Raw genomic sequence first — 22,195 nt, 5'->3', positions numbered from 1 at the left:
TATGCATGTTTTTCTTTTCATTTAGAATATAGATTTCCCTAATATTAAATTTCTTTCACATTCTGGATTTTGTGAACTCTTTTACAAAAACTTCCCAAAGGGCAACTTTTCCATGTTTTCTCCAAGATTGTGTTTGTCGTGTTATATAAAGCTGGATTTGATAGACAGGAGAGTGAAATAGATAGACTTAAAATTCTACCTTACATTGGAAGCTTGGCATAGTCTACTAACCCTTGTCTGATAGAACAACATCCACTCAGTATAACTAAGATACAGGGGGAAGAGTGTTGTATTTCTTATAAGCAGTCTCCTGGCTTTGGAGACACGATTTCTACCAATAGTGGAGGAAGAAGCTCCTAACCAACATTTCTCCCAGGAATCATTCATTACAAGATGACCTTTCTGGGGGTTATTCTGTCAATTTAAATTCTAGCTATATATCAGAGATTCTTTCCTCCTTTTCAACAAGTTTCTGGTTTCTATGCATCTGTTCCTTCTGAAAATTAGGTATTTAAAATGGTATCTATTTTACAGAATTATGTGGGAATAGAATTGGTACCCTTTAAGTGATTGGAGCATGAGCTGGCACACAGTGAATGCTTTTCATCAAAATGACAAAATCACTGTTTTGTGGCTTTGGGAATGAAGTAGACTCATCCAGTGCCATTTGACAACTAAATGCTCTTGGAATGATTGGGTCGCTGCCTCTTCCACCTGTGCTTTTAGTATTCTCAAAGCTGGTCTCATCTCTCTGTCCTAGTCATTTGTCATAGGAGAAGGAGGGGTCAGCATTGCCTTAGAGAGCTCAGCTGCCTTTGTTATGACTGGCTGCTGAATCTTGCTAGGGTTATCATGTGTTTTACTGTGACCAGTGCAGTGTCTTTCATGTGTATCACACCATCCTCATGGTGACAGAATCTGAAATGAGTTGGGAACTTCAAGAACCTTTTCCCTCCAATCTTCTGTCTTTCTGCAACTTAAATTCTGATGGTAAATTTGATTTCATTTGGCAAGTTATGTTTTTGTTTTTTTTCAACACAGGGTTTCTCTTTGTAGCCCTGGCTGTTCTGAAACTCACTCTGTAGACCATGCTGGCCTCGAACTCAAAAATCCACCTGCCTCTACCTCCCAAGTGCTGGGATTAAAGGCGTGTGCCACCACTGCCTGGCCATGTTTTTAGCTTACAGTTTCTTCTGTGAATTAAGGAGATTTTCAAAAAAAAAAAAAAAAGTTCAGCTTTCCATTTGCCATTGCTCTCTTGAAATATTGAACTAATAAGCTACTGGGTGATTTAAAAGGCACTATGTTCTATTTTCATTAAGAAAATAATCTATTAGCAAAATAATCTCTAGGGAGATTTTTGTCTTTTTTTTTTTTTTTGACATGCAATTTCATAGCCATTCCCCATTTCCATCATGAACAAAGAGGGAACAAAGGCTAATTGCAGGTGCTAAATAGGCACTACAAGCATTGCACTGATTCAGTACAGCCTCCAGTTAGGGGCATCCGAGCTCTGAACAGCAATGGGGTGATTGCAGCAGTCCTACTGTATCTGAGTGAAATTCCTTCCATGTCTGGCCTTTTGTCTGCATTCAGAGCCTTTTAAGTCTTCAGAGAAACTTGGTGCTTGCTTGGTGCTGGCTGTTGCCAGTTAGGAGTGGGAATTACAATTAACGTCTTGCTGGAAAGAAAAAAAGTGATATGACTCATTTTGAGGCTATTCACCCAGTCCCTAAAGAAAGAAGAATCAGAGTGGAAAATGATTTCTAACCTTCAGACTTGAAGTTCATCTGACCCCATTGATAGCTGTGCAAAAGCTCGGGCCTGAACCGAGAAGCTAAAGAGTAAGAAAACCTTGTTCTGAAAAAGGCTATCAACTTGAGGGAGTGTGTGGGAGATGGGGGTGGAAAGGATTGGCGGGAGGAAACACAAGAGCATCTACAGGGATGAAAGGGAGAGGGGGAAGTAATGAAATTCTGTTTTAATTAAAAAAGTATTTTCGTTAAAGGAAATCTTGCTCTGTTTTGGGGTATGTCAAGAACTAGAATGATGCCTCTTACTTTGTGGCAATAGAAAAGCAGAATAATAATCCTAGGAGGAGCACATTTTATTGACCAGTTTTGCTGTCTTAATAATGTCTCTGTGTGTAGACTATTCAGTGCTTGCTTATCCAGACTGAGAGATTAACTACAGTTAAGGTTTCTCGTCTTTGGTACCAATAGATTGTATAATAAGCTCTGGGACCTTCTGTTTCTAAATTTGAAGGACTGATGTGAATCATGGTTCGTGTTGTTGGAGTCCATGGTTCCTGTTGATTGTTAGAGCCCATTGAAGCTCTGGGCATTAATGATTTCTCAGAGGATTGACGCAGGGTAAGCTTGAGGCTTAAGCATCATAGTGTTTGAGCATCGTGGTACTGCTGAGCTCAGTATGGGGTGACATGGGAGCCCGTCTAAGCGAAACACATCATCAGCCCTGAAGTAGAGATTTAACATTCACACTGCGGTTTAACCTTGAAGTTGACTCAGGAAGGTTAACCTCTGATCATGACCCAGAATCAGCAAGTGACCCAAACAGACCTTGAATCCAGCTGTAACCAGTTCTCAAAGTCATAACGTCCCACAAATCGATTTCTTTTTTTTTTTTTTTTTTGCCCTTTTCTACCTTTTCTCCAAGTCAATAGCTCTCATCTAAATGAGTCCTTTCTTCAGAATCCGTTCATGAGAATGAAAGGTTCAAGAAGAGGGTGTTCATGGGAAGGAATTGACTTGACTTGATCTACCGCATATACCCTGAATGTAAGAGGAAAAAGTGTATTGAAAGTCGCCAGATTGGGGAGGGGATAGGAGGTTTTTAGAGGGGAGACCAGGAAAGGGGGTAACATTTGAAATGTAAATAAAATATCTAATAAAAAAGAAATTAAAAAAAGAAAGTCACTAGAGGAGTAATATATTTCTCCTTTTATAGAGCTCAATTTTGCTGCTTTTTGTCTTTAATGACAAGCTTGGTGAGATAGTCAACCTTTCGAAAAGAAAAGGAAATCCAAAGCCCTTGTTAAATGTTTTTTGGGGGAGTGGTTTTATGTTTAATATTTCTAAATCAGCTTTTCTCCAACTGATTAAAATTTGCCTCTTGGTTCCAGCTAACACTAACAGCCTGCATAGTTTCCCAATCTGTCTAGAAGCTAATGATACTTCCACCATGGGCTCATTTTCTTGTAACCATGCTAATGGGGTTGTTGTTTCCGGAGAGGCAGAGAATTGATATGTTTGGGTTGCTGCTTCTAGTCTTTGGTTTCCTGGTTGTGTGGGTTTTTTTTTTTTTTCTCCTTGTTTATGCTTCTTTTAATTAACAATAAATTTCTTCATCTTTTTAAAGCCCTGCTTTTCTGTTGTTTGTGGAGTCTTCGGGCAATGACTTCTTCAGTTAAGTTGGCTCATCAGGGAAAGATGAGAACTTGAGAATGCTTGTGGAGTCAGCCAGGGCTCAGATGAGGTTCTCCTGCTGAAGCCTCCTTAGGTCAACTTTTATGTCCCAAATAAGAACTGCATGGTGCTTTGTTAACTCATTTCGCCTCTTGTATTCTCAACTCCAACTCTGGTTTGTTTTTTTCTCATTGTTTCTCAGATAATCTAAATCAGCTGTATTATCAGTATTAAAGGCAGCCCCATCAGCCTTTTCCTTAAGGGAACTGCTCACAATGCAAGTGTTTCAGGAACCTAACAGTTTGAATCCATTGGAGCCAGAGAAGCAGAAGCAACAGAAGAACTTGGAGTCTGCTAATTACAAGATGGACTTTGTAAAAAGCCTGCCTATGAAGCCCTGGAGTGATCGGTTTGCTCCTGTTCGAGTCTGGGATCTAGGACACGAGCTCCTGTTCTCTCTCTCTCTCTCTCTCTCTCTCTCTCTCTCTCTCCCTCTCTTCTCTCTCTCTTCTCTCTCTCTCTCCTCTCTCTCTTCTCTCTCTCTCTCCCTCTCTTCTCTCTCTCTTCTCTCTCTCTCTCTCCTCTCTCTCTCTCTCTCTCTCTCTCTCTCTCTCTCTCTCTCTCTCTCTCTCTCTCCCTCTCTCTCTCTCCCTCTCTCTCCTTTATTTACCAATCTGTCCATCTACCTAGAAAACAAAATCTATCATCTAAGGATTCTCTTGGATCAGGTGCAGAGACAGCACGGCCCATGTCCCCCCATCTGAACTGTTTTCATAAATAAAAGGGCCAGCCGTGATTATAAAGCAGGGATCACCGAGCTCAGGGTGAGTGACTGAGTGACTATACGTCACAATGCCATCGTGGAGTTTCTCAAATTCAAAAGGTCTCAGATGGACAGGATTCTTTAATCAGATCTGAGACAGGAAAAGTACTGCAAAACACAATACCTCTATGAAACAAACTTTTGTGATAGACATTAAGCTGAGTGAGCCAGAAATATTATGGGGAACAACATCTTGATAGCTTCTTGTTTTTCCTCTCAGGGATTTTTAATAAAAAAACAAAAACCTCTCTATGTATCTGTTATAACATAGCTGGTAATGACATAATGACATATCCTTTCTTCCATACTGGGCTTCAGGCGAGCAGACTCTATACCACACTGCCTGTGATTCTTAGGTCAGAACTATTCTGAGCATCTTCTTCTGCCTAGGACGGAAAGGCACTGTAAGGAGGCAGTGGCATGGAGTATGTCTAGAAGAGCTGTTGAAAAGCAAGCTTTTGTTGTTACTTCACTGGGTAGCAAGAAGTTAATGCGAGGCAGGTTAATATGAAACAGCAGACCATACCTTGTGAGAGAAGAACTAGATTGTCCCCAGCCTTGTGTTTAGGGTAAAAAAAAATGTATTTTAGCACAGTTATTTCGGGTGTGTGCTGGGGAGACCATAAACCATGGAACCCCGAGAAGGGAGAAGGGAATGGAGTTGATTTGCTGTTAAGGTCCTCAGCAGGACCTTTTCCTTGAAACAGTGGTCAAGGTCAGTACTGAAAAGAGTGGAGCTTTGACCTTTCCATACCCTTGGGAATAAGGAATTAGGCTACCTTGGGAGCCAAATGATGTACTTTTCTGAAATGTCAATTATTTTCTAACAAATCTCTCCTGAAATCAAAAGCTTACATTCTCTTGAGAAAGTGTGACTGTTTGCCATTGTCCTTTGAGTGGCTATTTACAGCACATTTTTCTGGCTGTGGAGTTCTGGAGCCAGCTCTACTGTAGGAACAGAAGTCTCACCAGATGCCCAAAGGAGAGAGAAGGAACTGTCTGTCTTCACTTTTCTCTTCTGTCCCTTGTGCTCGGGGTACATCAGTATATGAAACAGCACTTGAATCACTTAGCATAAAGTGTTCACAAGAGCAGAATGACAGGAAAGGCGTTGCAGCCATTAGGTGGATGAGTCACTTGCAGCCTCCTGGGGGTCCCATACCCGCTTCTCCGAGCTGTCAGAGAACTTAATGTATTATGCACTTTTCTGTCGCTTCTACCCCCAGATCCTCAAGCAGGGTTTGTCACATTTATCCTTGTGTCCCCGGACACCGGTACAGTTCATTGTATACCAAAAGTGCCTAATGAATGTCAACTGAATGAATTTGTAGGAAGGATTACTGTTATCGTTCAGGGAGAAGACAGGGGGATGGGATAGCGGCTTTGTATGAGCATAAACTACAAAGCAAAAGATTCATTCTTTTAATTCGTAAGACAAAATGTGCATCTTTGCCATTACTCCAGTGAAGGGAAGCAGCTTGATTAAGCAGAATTCAGCAAAGACTTGTTGTGTATATTTTATCTACTGATTGTCTATGTAAGTGTGAAATGATTTGTTTCCAAGGGGAAACTAAAATTCAGGATAAGAGTGGCAGCGACAAACAGGGAAATGGGCTCTTTCAATGTAAATTGGTAAAAGTGTTGTCAAGTGTATTCAGGAAGCAGGATGGAAGGACAGAAGGGGGACAGGGACTGCATGGCAGTAAATTGCTATATATGGAGAACCATGAACCTTCTAAGAAAAGATGACACCTGAATTGAGTCTTGAGGAATGTATCATAAAACAAAACAACAAAAAAAAAGGAGATGTACAGATATGGAGATGAAGAAGAGTAGAATATTCCAGAAGGAAATGGAAGTGTAAAAACTTGCAGAATGTGAAGGATCTTTAAATGGGGTCAGTGGTATGGCTCATGGAGTTAAAACACTCACTTACTGCTGAGTCAGACAGTCTGAGTTCAGTCCCTGAGATCTGAATAGTGAAAGATGAGAACCAATGTCTACAAATTGTTATCACGCACACGCACACACAGATAGATCAATGTAATTTTAAAATAAGCCACTACTGCAGGTATCTCAATATTTCAAGTGACTGAGATCCATGTTATTAAGAGGGCAAGGGGAGGCTCTGCAACCAAACACCACACCCCTACGCATCATGTGGAGGTGACTGACTTGTACATTATGATATGGGTGTAAGGTTTTAAAGATAAACTTGGAAGAGACAGTGTTAGCCCCAAGAAGGTTGGTTAGAAAGTGGCTGATTCAGTGTGGATAAATGTCTAGAACATAGTGGCGATAGATTTTTAGAGAGGAGAGAGCTGAGAGCCATTTCCTAGTTGTACTCCAGTGAGATGTGATCATAGGTTGAGTGGTGGTAATAACAGGAAAGGAGTGAGAAGAGCTCAGAGTTTTGGCTGGTGTGTCAGAGCATTCACAGCTGAGAGGGAAAGATGGCCACACAGAGGAGAAGGAGTAGGGGAGGGATGGAAGGAGAAAGTGGGGAGGGGAGAGGGAGAAGGAGAGGGAAGGAGGGAGAGAGAGAGAACACAAACAGCAGGAGGGATATGTTTGAGAATTAAGCAAAAGTGTTAAATTCATAAATGGACGTACTGCCTTTGAGAAGATTGTGGACAGTTCAAGTCAGCTGCCTGACAGAACTCAGGTGCCTGAATTGGAAGCTCAGACGTAATCAGGATATGATATACATTCATGGAAATGGCTAAGCATATGGCAATGAGTGAAACAGGGAAAATAGGCGGTTTTTCCATGAATATACTGTAAATAAGGTTTCTCAAGTATTGGCCAACTCCTTCCTTTACTGTACTCATCACGATTATGTGCGGAGCTACCTGTATATCTTTCTTAGAGGTTCTGACACGTCAGGGGATAGTCAGGAATCTGAATTTTGAACAAGGATCTACTATTTTCTTTTATTTTACATGTGTGAGTGTTTTGCCTGCACGTATGTCTGTGTAACATGGATGTGCAGTGCCTGTGGAGGGCAGAAGAGATGTTGGAGACTCCTGGACTGGAGTTACATCTGATCGTGAGCTCTGGAAACTAAACCCAGGACCTCTGAAAGACTAGCAACCGATCTCTACTGCTGAGCCATCTCCACAGCCCCCACGATTGTGAATTCTATAGCTTTCCTTGGTAAACTTTGACTTGGCAGTCACTTATTCAGAATTCCTGAAAGAGTAAAACTAATGTCATTGTTTATACCGTACATGAACAAAGGAGAAGATGACCCTGTGATGGGGAAGGATGAAGAGTGGGAAGATGACAAGGTGTAATAGGGGTGAATATGACATGTATATGTATGTTTTATGACATATATTTTTTTTCAATATACTTTCACCATACTCGCCCCCTTTCTTCACTCCTCCCAGGAGTCCCCAAAACCTTCACTCTCCCCCATATCTACCCCTCCTCTGTTTCTCTTCAAAAAAATTGCAGGCTTCCCAACGATACCCATTAATCACAGCTTAAGAAGATACGATTGGACTAGGTACAAGCCCACATATTTAGGCTGAATGAGGCAACCCAGTAGGAGGAAAAGGGTCCCATGAGCAGGCAGAAGAGTCAGAGACAGCCTGTGACTCCCACTGTTGGGGGTCCCACAAAAATCTCAAGTTAAACAACCACAGCATGTGTACAGAGGGCCTAGAACATACCCATGCAGACTCTATGATTGCTGCTTCAGTCTTTGTGAGACCCAGTGAGCTCTGCTTAGTTGGAGACTATGGGCTGCGTTTTCCTGATGACCTAGATCCTTCTGGCTCCTACAATAATTCTTCCTCCCTCTCTTCCATGGGGTTCCTTGAACTCAAAAGGGAGGTACCCCATAGAGATCTCCAACTTGAGCTAGCTTGTTCTGTCTTTCTCTCTCTCTCCTTTCTGTCTCTCTCTGTTTCTGTCCTGTCTCTCTGTCTCTCTGCTTCTCCCTCTCTCTCTCTCTGTGTCTGTCTCTGTCTCTCTCTGTGTCTCTGTATCTCTCTGTCTCTCTGTCTCTCTGTCTCTCTTTGCCTAATGATTGGCTATGGATCCCTGCATCTGCTCCCATCAGCTGCTGGAGGATGCCTCTCTGATACTGATTGAGCTAAGCATAGATCTGGATTTCTGCCAGCTGGTGTAGTCTCTCTGCAGGAAAGCCATTTTATGCTAATCAATGTATGCTAATAAAACTTTTAAAAAGAAAGAAGTCAAGCAAGGAGCCAGAGAGCCAGAGAAGTGATATCACAGAAGACAGAAGACAGAGGAGAACGTTTCTAGAGAAACAACCATACTACACTGTCTATTCAGAAGGTCCATAGTTTCTGGGAGTGCTAAGGTTTTCAAAGAAAGGGAAACTAGTATGCATTGGGTTAATGGGAAGAGTCTGGGGTGGGAAAGGAGAATGGAAATGCCCAATCCTTTCCAAGTACTTAATTGTGAAGAGAAAGAGGACAGGGGCTGTGCACAGGGAGCATTAGATAAAAGGATGAGGTTAGTGGATTGAGTGGAGAGACAGTTAGTGGAGAGACTGCTTAGAACCTGGATAGAAAAATTCTGCAGATTTACAGCATGTAGATCAGGGAAGACAGGATTAGGTAGCTTTCTGAATATTTCTTACTTTCCATCTCACATTGCATTTTTCTCCCAATGTATAGTAATAGGAAAATACTTCGTAAATTGAACTCCTATGGGTCCCATAAAACCTGATCCCACTGATGGCTAATATAGTGTGCTGTTTGCATTCACCTCTGTCTTCAAGGTACCATGTGTTGGGCATGCTCCTCAGAAACTAGCTTGGAGGAACCACTGTTAACTGGTTTTCTAAGTGTGCTGTTAAGGGGATTCTTTTGGTAGATGGTAATATCACCAGATTTGAAAGTAGAAATCGCCTTTTGGTTGATAGAGAACAGCATCTGTGAGGGGAGGCTTAATTTTGACCATCTCTTTTGAACTAAGCCATTCCCAGCCCTAAAAGATGAATTCCAGCACTTCATGCAAAACAGCAAACCTGGGAATTCTAGAGCAAACGAAGACACAAACAAATAGTCTAACAGCCTCCCTCACAGTCATCATATAAGCAAACGTCAGCACTATCATTATAGTCTGAAGTAGCAAGTGGCGGTTAGTGGCTTGGTTTTATATTTGCTCCAGGGCTTCAAAGGGCCATGTGAGAAGTACCCAGGATAACCATAGACAGAAGCAGAAGTCACCACTAAAGGAAGAAGGGGCGGTTAGTGGCTGTTATACACACACAGACATTTCCCATCTACCTAACTTTTAAGTGCCTTTTCCCAAGTGTTGATAATTTGAGAAAGCAAAGAAATTCAGAAGCCAGAATGGAATGAACCATAATATGGTGCCTAGGCAAACGTACTGATTTTTGCTATATCTCATTCCAACTCCTCTTCCGTGCATAGTTTCAGGATAGTATTGTAGAAGCAACTTTAATGATGAATTTTCTTCTTGTCCATGTCCTTGCTTTCACCTTTACTCCCTTCCTTCTCTGTCTCTGTGTCTGTTTTTCTGTGTCTGTGTCTATATCTGTGTCTCTGTGTGTATCTGTGTGTGTGTGTGTGTGTGTGTGCTTGTTTGTGTGTGTATGTGTCTGTGTGTGTGTGTATGTGTATGTGTGTGCGTATGTGTATGTGTGCGTGTGTGTGTGTGTGTGTGTGTGTGTGTATGCGTGGGCATATAGGGAATGAATCCAAGTGCCTTACACGGGCTAGACAAGCAGTCTATTGCTGAGCCTTACCTATAGCCACAACCTCACCCAATTAAGTTTAGTTAACATTGCAACACACACAGTTTCTCATGTAATTAAATTAATGTGCATCTATTTTATGCATTAGGAGGGGTTGCATATTTTAATTAGCTACTCTCCTATAATTGGATATCTAAATTATTTCCACATTTTCATTATTACTATTAGAACTTCCAAGATTGCTCCTGCATATGAATCCCTTCTCACAATTAAATTGACTTCCAGAATTATTTTATAAAGGTATGTCACCACATTAAAGCTTTTGGATTTTATTAATATATTCCTTCCAAAGGCTTTATTTCATTTGGAAACCATATCAGCAAGATGTGAAACATATTTAATTATATATATATATATACATATATATCTTTTAATAACATATATATCCATCCAGGATTTTATGAAAAATAACTTTGCTAACTCACAGAGAAAGCAAATATACATTTAGAGATTTTAATTTCTTTGATAATGAGATAATGAAGTTTCTGTAGTTATAATTTTATTTCTAATTTTACAAAATATATACTTACTGGCTGAAATGCTCACTTTTTAAAAATGGGTTTATAGCAGTGGTTCTCAACCTTCCTAATGCTGGGACCCTTTAAAACAGTTCCTCCTGTTCTGGTGGCCCCCAACCATAAAGTTATTTTCATTGCTACTCCCTAACTGAAATTTTGTACTTTATGAATTTGTAATGTAAATGTCTGTTTTCTGATAGTCTTAGGTGACTCATGTGAAGGGCTCTTTCATCCCCAAAGGGTTCTTGACTCATAAAATGAGAAACACTGGATTATAGCTTTATTTTTCCCCCTCTGTTTCTTTACATTGTTGATAAGTAAGCAACAGTATGTCTCCACTGTGGAGAAGGTGGAACAGTCTTGGTGAAAGGCTCCCATCCTTAACGAACTGGGATTGATAATCACGCAATGTGTAGTTGGAACAGGGTGCCTTATTCAGTTCTAAATTGAGGAAACAATGATTAAACTTAGAATCCTTAGGGAACAAAGTGGAAATCTGTGCAACTTGTCTTTGGCTTTTTGCAGTCCACAGTAGGGGCCTTTAAGATTTGGAGACTTGGGGAAATTGATAGATGGGTGGGACTTTTGCAGGATGATAAAGAAGAAAATGTTCAGGGGAACAATTTAAAAACATGAATTTGAGGCTCTGAGTTAGAAACAAACATGGAGAGATTAGAGAAGTCTAACTATATTGAAGCAATGATGTTGGGGGTGGGAATGATAAGACAGATTAAACACGTGTTGAACAGACCATCTGACCGCTCTACTTGGCCTCTGAGATATCTCTGCAGAAGTCCCTACAAAGTGCAAACTGAAACCAGATGTCACAAGTTCGTTTTCCGTTGCCTGTCAGCTTCCTGTCCACTTTAGAACTGAGTAAACTCTTCTGAAAAACCAGGAGACATTGTTAGAGCCATGAAAGTAGATTCCAGGAAAAAAGTGAACAGGGCAGAATATTCAGCTCCAAGACACTTTTATGGGCATGTCAGCGGCTGGGGCACTTTAGACTCCTTCCTGACCTGTGTTAGGCAACCCTGTGATCTTAGGCTGATCCCTCATGTTCGCAGTTCCTGAATGATTTGCTGTGTGTCTTGAGCTCTCTAGATTTCTGTTTCTAGAGCCCAAGCAAGAGCTCAGCTGAGAGATATCAGCCCATGACACCTGGACAAAAGAGAGAGGCTATAAAATTCGGGAACCCTCTAGTGCTCTCTTTGGGTCTGGACTAAAATGCATCTGGACCGTCTATTAACACAGAGGTTTTAGAAGATACCAGGAAATCCAGGTAGAATCTTCCCTTGTCTAAACAGAGGCCAAATGGACAAATACTATATCTATCATCTGTATGGAGAAGAAAAACTCGTGTACATTTAACTCACTGAGGCCATCAGTTAAACTTCTCATGAAAGTTTTGTCTTGTCCCCTTGTTAACATTTGAAGTATTTATTTCTTGGGCTGATTGCCTTTCCCTAATTTATCTTCATAAAGTTTTCTGGCTAAGCCTAAATAAATCAAGCCTATTTAAACTGCATGAGGGCATTGTCTTTTATAACAACTATATTCTATATCCACTATTTTTCCATTATATTAGAATCTATTCAAGAGGACTAGGCCACAGCTGGGTGAGAGTGTAGTTGCTGAGCATGTGTGTAACAGCATGGGATTGATCACATCCTTGTTTCTCCCAGCCCTTTGAGAGAATGCTAGGGAAGACAGAAGCAATTTAATGTCAGTTTAATGTACCATTAGAAATATCTACCATCTAATGAAAAAAAAAGGACTCCAAATTAGAGACAGATCCAATTGAGTACTACTTAATTATCCACAGGCAATACATTAGGACACTTCTTTCTCCCTAAAACACTGGTTCTCAGCCTCCTTATGCTGTGATCTTTTAATGCAGTTCTTCATGTTGCAGAGACTCCCCCACCATATAATTATCGTAATGTAAACACCTGTGCTCTCCAATGCTCTCAGATGACCCCTGGGAAAGGGTCCTTCAACCCCTCAAAGGAGCTGTGACCCACAGGTTGAGTACTACTGCCCTAAATGAAGAAGGTTTTGTGTTATGACAGATTTATTTCGGTGAGTGGCAAGTTGGAACTCAGTGGTGTTTTATTTTAATGTCTGTGAAGTGGTTTTATGATTCAACCAGTCACTATATTACTCTAGAAAAAGAGAAAAAAAAGGTCTTGTTCCACAAAAGGAGAAGAAAAGGAAATTCATCTTAGGTGTCTAACATAAACCCAGTAGCTTTCCTGATATTTGAGGGCAACTGGAACCTACATTTTCTGTTTAAATGTGCAGAATTATGTTTGGAGGAAACTCTTCAGAAATGTTTGGATATTAGCTAATTAATCCCTACAACAACCCTTTGGGGTGGGGTGGGACAAAACGATTTTCTCTACAACGAAGCACACATCAAGCAAAGGGTAAAAGAGATGGCACCTTTCCCAATATCTTACATCTTCATGTGTCAGTGTAATGGTAGATATTAAAATTATTTTTCTGATGAGCACTTTAGAGTGTTCGACACTTAACCTTTAATCCCCTGAAAAGACTCATCTTGATCCTTGCTCCAAAGCTGCACAGTTTATCCAGGTGGTTTAGGCTCCTGCTCTCAGTGTCTATCTTAGCTTTTCTAACCTGCTTCTCGTTGACTTGTGTTTCTGTAGTCTATTCCCTGCAGGGGTGGACTCTTCCTTCTTTCCCATTGACTTTTATATGGAAGCTTCTGTCATAATGACAACATATGTGCCAGTGAAGCCTCCTGGTTTTCATTTGTGTATCTTGCCTAGAGGGAGAAACACATTGTCTTGTCTTGTCTTGTCTTGTCTTGTCTTGTCTTTACTAAGGGAGGAATTTGTAGAGACTCAGATAACTGCCTCCCCGGGAGAAAGAAAGAAAGAAAGAAAGAAAGAAAGAAAGAAAGAAAGAAAGAAAGAAAGAAAGAAAGAAAGAAAGAAAGAAAGAAAGAAAAAGAAAATATAGTTTTCAAACATTCTTTGGTGTGTGCATAGATCTGATATTTGTGCTGATTACTCTCTGTTGATAATTAAATGGCATTGGTCCATGATAGCAACACCAGAGTGGTATGGGGATATAAAAAAAAAAACCACCAGAGTGGTATGGGGGCCACAGGGTGATCAAGTTTGAGTTTGGACAATGAATTCTCTCTGGAAAAGATACCCTTAATTTTGAGTAGTACAATACATTAGCAATATCTACTCTTTCTTGGCATTATTGAGATAAATGGTAGATATTTTTCCTGGAACAAATGAGGCAGCAGGAAAATATAATCCTCTTGCTAGAATGCATAACATAGTTGTGTGGCAGGTCTTCTATTTTGCCTGCAGCTCTTTCCTCTTTCCCTTTCTGGCTTTCAGAGCTTTCTGTCCCTGAAGGCTGACAGATGAAAAGTGTATCTGCATCTTCCGTTGCCCTCTTGCTCAGTTGCAGTTGGCTAGTAGGGAGTCTTGGCAGGTGATCAGAGTGGGTGGCATGAGGTCATGTGCTTCTCTTCACCTCTTTCCTCTGAGCTGTGCCAGAAAGTAACCTGCCTCGTCAAGGAAGCCAGCTCTGCATGGTTGTCTTTTTTGTAGATGCCGGCAGCCATCTCTGCTTGCTCCTTGTAGATAACTGCCGTTGCCTGCTCCCAGGACTGCACTGTCATTGTGGGTTCCTCTACCCCGCCCCCATCTTCCTTAGAGCCTTTATTTACTGAACTCTCTTAAAATGATCCTGATAGCCATGCACCTCCTCCTGAGGTCCAGATAAATGATTCACCAATACTTAGTTGAAATTTGCCTAGGCGGGTTTTATTTGTTGGGGTTTAGACACTGTAGGCAACAAGGAAGACTCAGTTGTGTAATTATTACTTGACATGGTGGTACTCAGAGAAAGATGCGAGATGGTGAAGACAAAAGTGTGCCCCATCTTACAGGCCAAATGCTTTGTTAGATATTACTCTAAGTGCATCTCTTCATCAACACTCAAAGAAGACCAGGTATTCCTTAGTGTCTCTCTGCTAAGACATGCCAGATTGTCTAGAGCTATACAGAGATATACCTACTTGGCTCCCGGGACCATAATTTTTTATGGAGGCCAGGCTGCCCCATAGCTATATAGTTGGAGACTCTGGTCATTCTGTTAAGTCCATCTGTTTACTCATATTCCTTTAAGTTTTGAATTCCTGAAGGGAAGAATCTGTTAATGATGGGATTAAAGGTGTTCAAGTCAAATGCCTTAAACTACTTGATTAATTCAGTAAGACTTTCCAGGTCAAATCCATTGTTTGTCTGACTTTACTGATTTGTTGGTTTGAAACCATTGATCAACTAGCTCACTGTGAGCACGTCTTCGTGGTACCCTAAGGGAACTCATTACATTCCAGATGAATAATTAAATATTTTCAATGAGTTTCTCCCCAGCAGAGCATCAGCTTCCTACAGCAGTTATCTAGATGTCGTTTTTTTCTCTCTAGGCATGGACATTTAGATCATAGTTAAAAATGATCTCAATCCATTTTGCAAATGAGATGAATAATATTTTTCCACATTTTTGGAGGCCATCTAAGATGCTGTGCATCATATCTAATCATAAAGGTGACTCAGTTCCTGGAAGCTTATGAACTACGTATTTTTCCTGTGTAGGTTTGTCCCTCTATTCAAAACCTCTTCTCTTCAAAGCGGTGACCACGAAAGCCCATAAAGCCTAAAAAAACGAATTATTTTTCCCCTAGAAACTCACATTGGATAATGTGTTTTTCTTTTACCTTTATGCAGACATTTTCTTCAAGCTAGAAAATCTTTTTTTTTTTCTCCTTGGTAGCACTGGGTCTCCACATCTAAGGGTATTCTTAGCAATAATAGTATCCATTCTCTCTTTTCTATTTGTACCTTGCTATCGGAGGGGCCTTGGCCTCCCTAAAATATCTCACTTTGATTTTTAAAACTCGAAAGAGAGTGGCTCATATGGGACTGAAACCATTTTTTTCCCAGCCTTGAGAGATTGCCACTGTGGGCTGTTAGAGAACATGGTGACAGTCCCTATCCAATGGTGGGATTGGGCTCTGGACTCCTCTGCTGCATGGCTATCCCTTTGCTGAGGTCTGCAGCCATGTTGGATTCTCAATAGTCTCTCATGCTTTGAACTCATGTTTGGATTTTTTTTTTTTGGTTTTGTTTTGGTTTGGTTTGTTTTTGTTTGTTTGTTTGTTTTTGTTCTTGTTTTTGAAGCAGATAACTATTTTAGATTACTTAATTTTCTTTTTTAATTAATTAATTTACATCCCAAATACTGCCATCCTGTTCCCCCCAGAGGAATTTCCTCTATCACCTCTCCCCTTCACCTCTGATAGGGCTGCCCCCTCTCCACTATCCTCCCTTCTTGGGGCATCCTCTCCCACTGAGTCCAGACAAGGCAGTCCTCTGCTACATATGTGCTGGGGTCTTTGCACCAGCCCGTGTATACTCCTTGGTTGGTGGTTCAGTCTCTGGGAGCTCCCAGAGGTCCACTGTTGGTCTTCCTGTGATGTTGCCATTTATAAATAATAACAGCTTGTACCTTTCAAAATTGTTTTGCAAACCAAATTCTTTCAGCCCATGACTACTGCTACTCTTTTTCCTAAATGTCAGACAGGCACCTTATTTTCCCTAAAGAACTTAGACTACATCCAAATAATGGTGCAAACACACTGTTGCCTCTTACCCTCCACACCTACAATGTCAGCCTACACTATTTATTAGTCAATGTTTTGACCAAGCTTTCTGGCCTCATCTTCTTTCCTCTAGAGTAAGTCTCCCAAAAGCATAGCATCCTACGTACAACTCTGCCCTATGAGTAGTGAAGCTATGTCTAGAAGTAAATGGATAGCAGAAATTTATTCAATTCACCCTTCCTTCTAAATGGTCTCCTTTTCAGTGTCTAGGAAAGTGGAGGTTAGGAAACACTGATGATATGAAAGTGACAGTTACTCTGGAAGAGTCTTTGGAATAACAGTTATTGTTTAACTAGGTAAGAGGCCCTCACCCTCTCTCAAGCAAGCTTTTCACCCTCTTTGAACCAAAGGTCTGGAGTACTGCTGCATAGCCACTGGGATAATGCCATTGACTTTTATGTAGATTTACTGGTAATACAACGAGAAGAGGAAGCTGTGACATCATGCTCATAGTCATCCTGTAGTCTTTAGTGTTTTCCTACTGGTGGGAAAGGTTATGTGCCTGGTACCTTAGTGGAAAATTGGGGAGTCCCTAGTTTCCCAGCAAGAATGAGCACATGTCATGGTTCAGCCGCCTCTTCTGTTCGTATGAGGATCTTTAGGCTGTGTCTACCACACCTATTTATCTCAACTGCTAAAAGAGTAAGCTTAGATATTTAACAGAAAGCAGATGGTGCTGGGATCTGTAACTTGCGTTAAACAAAAGCTGTTTTGGAAATGTTCCTCCTGTCCACTTTTATTGTTTTAAACACATCAACATCTCTGCCTACTATGATGAATTATTTAAGAATCACTGTCCCAGTCCACGGCAGCATTTCGAAGTGCACATGTTAATCATAAACTTGATTAATCCTTTCCTTGCCTTTTTCTCCAGCATTTCAGTTGCCTCTGAGTGAGTAACAGTTGCAGTGAGAGCACCAACATTGGAAGCAGCCAGTGGCATCCGAACTACTGAGAGCCGCACCATGGAGAGGGACGCTTGTGATGTACTCTCTCGGAGCAAAAGTGTAAGTACCTTTGCTCTTCACTTGTTTTGTAAAACATGCACTTACAACGTTTCTAGCTTTCTTGGATTTAATGCTGTGGTGTTGCAGTTAGGTTTGTGGTTAACCTTTGGTTAGCTTTCAGTACTCTAACCGGATGTAGATTGTGAACAAAGGCAGTCTCATTCATCCGTGTGGCCTAGTTGCTATTTGATGGGTCTCCTTTGCAATCCAGATACCTTTCCACTCATTCACATAGGCTTCATTGCATGGTGCTGAGCACCCTGATATCTGAGTGCATGGAATAAATATGTAGTTAGAGTTAAAATAGAAACGTTATGTCTTGACGATCAGTCTGTCTAGATCCGTCCAAAGGTATATATTGAATGCAAGTGTGTAAAGGTACTTATCAGGCAAACACACTCTGAAACTCCATCCCTTCATTAGCTCCCCGCTCTGGCCTAAGTCTCTAACTACCCGTTTTAGTCTTCCTTTCTAATGTCTTTAAGTTGCCCTTCTCTTTGCTCTGAGGTGCTTTACGCATTTGTTCGAATTGTACAGTGCCTGTAAGGTACCACACTCATGACAAATTTGAGTTTTCTATTATCTTACGAGGGAATAAACAACACAAAAGAAGTGCAGTGGAATACAAGCGAGGATGAAAGCAGATTTAACTTCCATCAGACAAGTTCTAACAATATGTCCCTTTGTTCACTTACCCAAGGGGAAGAAGCATCCAAACAGATGTGCTTGTGACGTAGGAACACTCATTTGAAGGCATCAGGAAAACCACAAATGCAAACACATTGCTCTAGCGTGGAAACGCTTTGTGTTTTGTCCTAAGATACTACCTTGCCCAAGGCCATCTTTCATTCTTCCTACAGAACGGGGATGAGCGTGGAGAGAGGACAAGTTAGTGTGCCTTACAGCATCTAAAAAAAAAAAAAAGGCTATCCTGAGAGATATGCTACCAGTCATTGGATTGAATCCCAAGCTTAATAACCAACTAAATAAATTCAACAAATTGGTGAAGTGTTCACATTCATTTGTTTTAGTCGTTGGTCTTTGGTTATATGGAATTTTGCATAACATAAAAGGCCAGAGCCTTGTGCCTAGAATTCTTTTCATCTTTGTACAGAGTTGTTCATTATAATAGAGATTACCTGCATACAAATTACCAAACTAAGAACACGCCTGTTACTGAGTTTTCTTGTTTTAAATCAAATATGATTTGTATCATATCAATATGATACTTCCTTTGGTTGAATGTCAGGGGCACACGGTTTGAAAAAAAAATTAGAAAGGTGAAGAGGAGAGCATTTTGGATAATCAAAACATACCATTTAGTTCTTCTCCATTCATGGAGGGAAAAATCTTCTAAAGGTAAACGACTCCACGGTGTGACTTTAAGGGAGCAAGAGTGCTGAATGATTCTAGAAGTTTCCCGTTTGCCTTTGTTTTGTGCACTGTTTCTTCTTCTCTCGGCAAAGGCTGAAGCTTCCCAGACCATGAGAGCTTGAACTGCCTACATTCAGGTGGCAGGAGCTGCTGGCCGGGTTCTCATTTGCTTGCATCCTCCAAAGCCACTGGCACAGAGAGAGCTCTTGCGTTTTGCCCACACAGCTGAGTGACTCCGAGCAGGGTATGACTCCTTATCTGAGAAATGAGGTGGCTGATTTACTGGTAAGAATTTGCCACTTCTGCACTTGAAATGTGGTCTGGTGGCATGTCACCTCTACCCATTAACTCTTTGTTAGGAAAGAATCCACCCCCAGAAGCAGCAATTTCCGTTTTGTTAAAGAACGTTCAAATAATTTAATTTAAGAACTGTCAACTCTTTGTTTGGGCATTATTTCATTTGGCAATTTAAAAATAATAACCATTAAATGGGAAGACTGTTTCTGTGACTGTTCACGTGTTGTTGCGTGCGAAGAGCCTGTATCTGTCAACGTGAATGGAGGCATATCAGTCACGTGTTGCTGAATAGATCCTGTGCCTGTCACTGTGAATCAAGGTGCATTTTTTTTTTAACTTCAGTGACAAACTGGAAAGAAGCGACTAATGAAAGAAAGGGCTTATGGTGTCGAACAGTTTGAGGTTTTAATTGAATATGGCAAGGGAAGTGTGGTGGAAGGGGTTGGCCACAAGGCAAGTATAGTCAGTCAGGAAGCACCCGCTGGCTCCTCCCCCATTCCTCTTTTCATTCAGTTCTGGGCCCCAGGCCCTGGAGTGATGTTATACACAATAAAGGAAGGTTTCTTTTCTTCATGCAGAGCTCTCTGGATATCACACTGACCAACACATACACATATGTGTCTCCTATGTGATTAAAATATAAAGTTAACGATGAAGACTGACCATTGCATAAGGCATACAAGAGAAGAATGGGTTAAGACTATTTTTAGATGGACACCTTATTAGTGTGTTCCTTTCTGAGAAGAGTACCAATGTAGTTTGTAACACTTAGACAATCTCTATTTAATGGAGAAGATAAAGGCATAAAAGGGGAGTGCAGCAGATTCCTTTTCAAAATCACTTTTGAGTTTAGGTCTCGCGTGCATTCATAAGTAAGTCAGGCTGGCTTCTATCATAAAATACCAGATTGGTGACTTAAATACAAATGTATTCTTTTGAAAAATTTAGAGGCTGAGACTCCCAAGAGCCAGGGTCACACAATTCATTTATGGTGACAGATCACCTCATCACCTCGTAGCTTTCTGATGCCTTGTAGTTAGCAGCATCCTCACTGGACCTCACAGAGCTCTGCAGCCCCTTCTTACTAGCTCCATCTTCCCAAACTCCTCTCACCCCCACTGCTGATGAACATCTTTACATTGAGAGCCAGGGATGTAACATCTGAATTTAGGCAAGGTGCAAACATTTACTTCACTTATAAAGATTTGACATTCTTTTTTAAATTAATTAACTAATTAGTTTTTACTTATTCACTTTAAAATGCCATATAATGTCCTTTTCCTGATCACTTCCTCCTACAACCCTTCCTCCATCCCACAACCCTTCCCCAATTCCCTCCTCCCCTCTCCTGGGAGCTAGTCAGTTTGATATTCTTACAAAATTATTTCAGTGTGTCACTGGGATATATAAACCCAATATGGTCAATACTGAAGAATCATCATATTATTTCAACTGTTTGACATGAGAAAGATCATGATTTCCTGTTGTTCTAGTTTGTATTTGAGAACTCCTTGTGGTGGTTTTGAGTTTCCAAGCAACTCTTCACAGACTTAGAGGTTCATTTTAATTTTTTTTCTGAAATATTGTTCTGCTCTGATATTATTGCTTTTACTTATTATATGTATCTCTCACTTATTGTACGTATCCTTTTCTTAACATCTATCACAATATTACAAGGCCACTGCTTTCTGAAATGCCTTACTCTGCCAGTGGATGCACCAAATTGGACTCAATGGAGGTGCAGGGGATAGTGGTGGTGGTAGAGGTAAGCAGAGGGAAAGGAAGAGGGAGGGGGAGGGGGAAGAAAGGGAGAAGGAGAGAATGTTGGATAACTATAGAGAAGGGGAAAGCTGGGGAGGCAGAATGAATATGATCACAATATTATCATACGAAGTTTTCAAAGAATTAATGAAAGTATGATTTAAAAATGTCAACATACATGAGAGGTTCACAGGTACATGAACCTAACGGAGATTTGATTCTCTATACTTGGTTCCAAAGTTGTGTGAAAATAAAGTTCTTACTTAAAAGAATGATTCCTTACAATAGTAGCTCTTCTGTTATCCTCTGAACTCAGGTATTTTTAAAAATAGATCTTATATGATGAAGGAAGTGGATAAATTTTAATAATTCACTAATCAGTCCTTTTATATGTTGAATTCTACAGTATCTTTTATGATTTTTTTACCTAAAACTCCCAATTTGAGTAGCCTAAATCCTCTGGAAGAGATTTGAGATGTCATCTGCTCAATTAGATTCTTTATTTTCTTGACGAAATTGCCCTCTGTCTCGGGATTCTTTTGGATGTTCTACATTGGGACAAATGTGTCACTCACCAGATGTCTTTAATTGATGTTCCCTGTTCTCTCGGGCAGAATTGTTGTTTACTGTTTATTCAAAGCTGGAAGCAATTCCTGGCTGTTTGCAGTGCAGTGAAAATCCAGAATTTCTTTTTTTGCTTTTTTTTTTTTTTCAAATGCCAAACCAGAAGTCCACCTATGTAGGCTATCAGCGTGAATCAAGGAACTGGGTTCTGCTCTGGTGGGATGCGTCAGTGGGTTCTCTAAAATTGCTTCTTGTCATACATAGGTGGTTTTTTAAAAAATACTATCTAAAGCTCATATACTAAGTGTATTCTGCTCTCAATAAATAAATAAATAAATATTTTCCAATTGTGTCTTTACCCTGGCTGATTGTGTATGGATGTGGCTACTCTCCTGCTGACCCAGAGTAAAGTGATTCATGCTGTTTCATCTACATCTCTCTGTATGGGTACCCACCCGGTGAGGAGAGGCCAAAAAAGAACCATGGAAGGAATGATCCATTTTGTACTAGCACTGCAGAACTGCCTTCATTTGTTATTCCTTCCAGCTACTCAGAGATAGTCAGGGTTGAGATTTTTATGGATGAAGTAAAACTAAAGGATTCCTTGCCAGTCCAACCTCATTTCCCTACTATATCCCTGCCCATCTGAGGTACACTGCTGTAGAGTTGTATTAGTGCACAATTCAGGCAAATTAAAAAAGTTAAACCCCTTATTTTTATTTTTATTTGTTTTTGTTTTTCACTCGTGTTTATTCCCTAGGGTAGAAGAGACTCAGGAGAGATACTGTTACTAAAACATTTTGGAAAACATAAATTAAAGGCAAAATAAAAATAAAAAATAAAAAAGCTGCCTTCCATGCTTTGCCAGTCACGAACTGAAGTGAGAACTTGTAGTTTTAGAGATTTGATTAATTTGACTATTATTCCTGACTCCCAGGTAATGTTTCTGTTT

General features: G+C 40.5%; 1 protein-coding gene across 1 annotated transcript in view; it reads left to right on the top strand.

Annotated features, from left to right (window-relative positions):
• The window catches only part of Pde4d (phosphodiesterase 4D), a 1,452,168-nt gene that overhangs the window by 377,602 nt on the left and 1,052,371 nt on the right, over positions 1-22,195 (top strand). Inside the window, exon 3 of the mRNA XM_021180268.3 lies at positions 17,115-17,247. Coding sequence (XP_021035927.1) covers positions 17,206-17,247 — 42 coding nt within the window. The 5' untranslated portion in view covers positions 17,115-17,205. The remainder of the gene's footprint in view (positions 1-17,114; positions 17,248-22,195) is intronic.

Source organism: Mus caroli, unplaced genomic scaffold, assembly GCF_978045245.1.
Source record: "Mus caroli unplaced genomic scaffold, Mus_caroli_1 scaffold_15, whole genome shotgun sequence".
NCBI classification, from domain to species: domain Eukaryota; kingdom Metazoa; phylum Chordata; class Mammalia; order Rodentia; family Muridae; genus Mus; species Mus caroli.
Note: the sequence above shows the minus strand (reverse complement) of the source record. Positions and strands in the feature narration are given on the sequence as shown.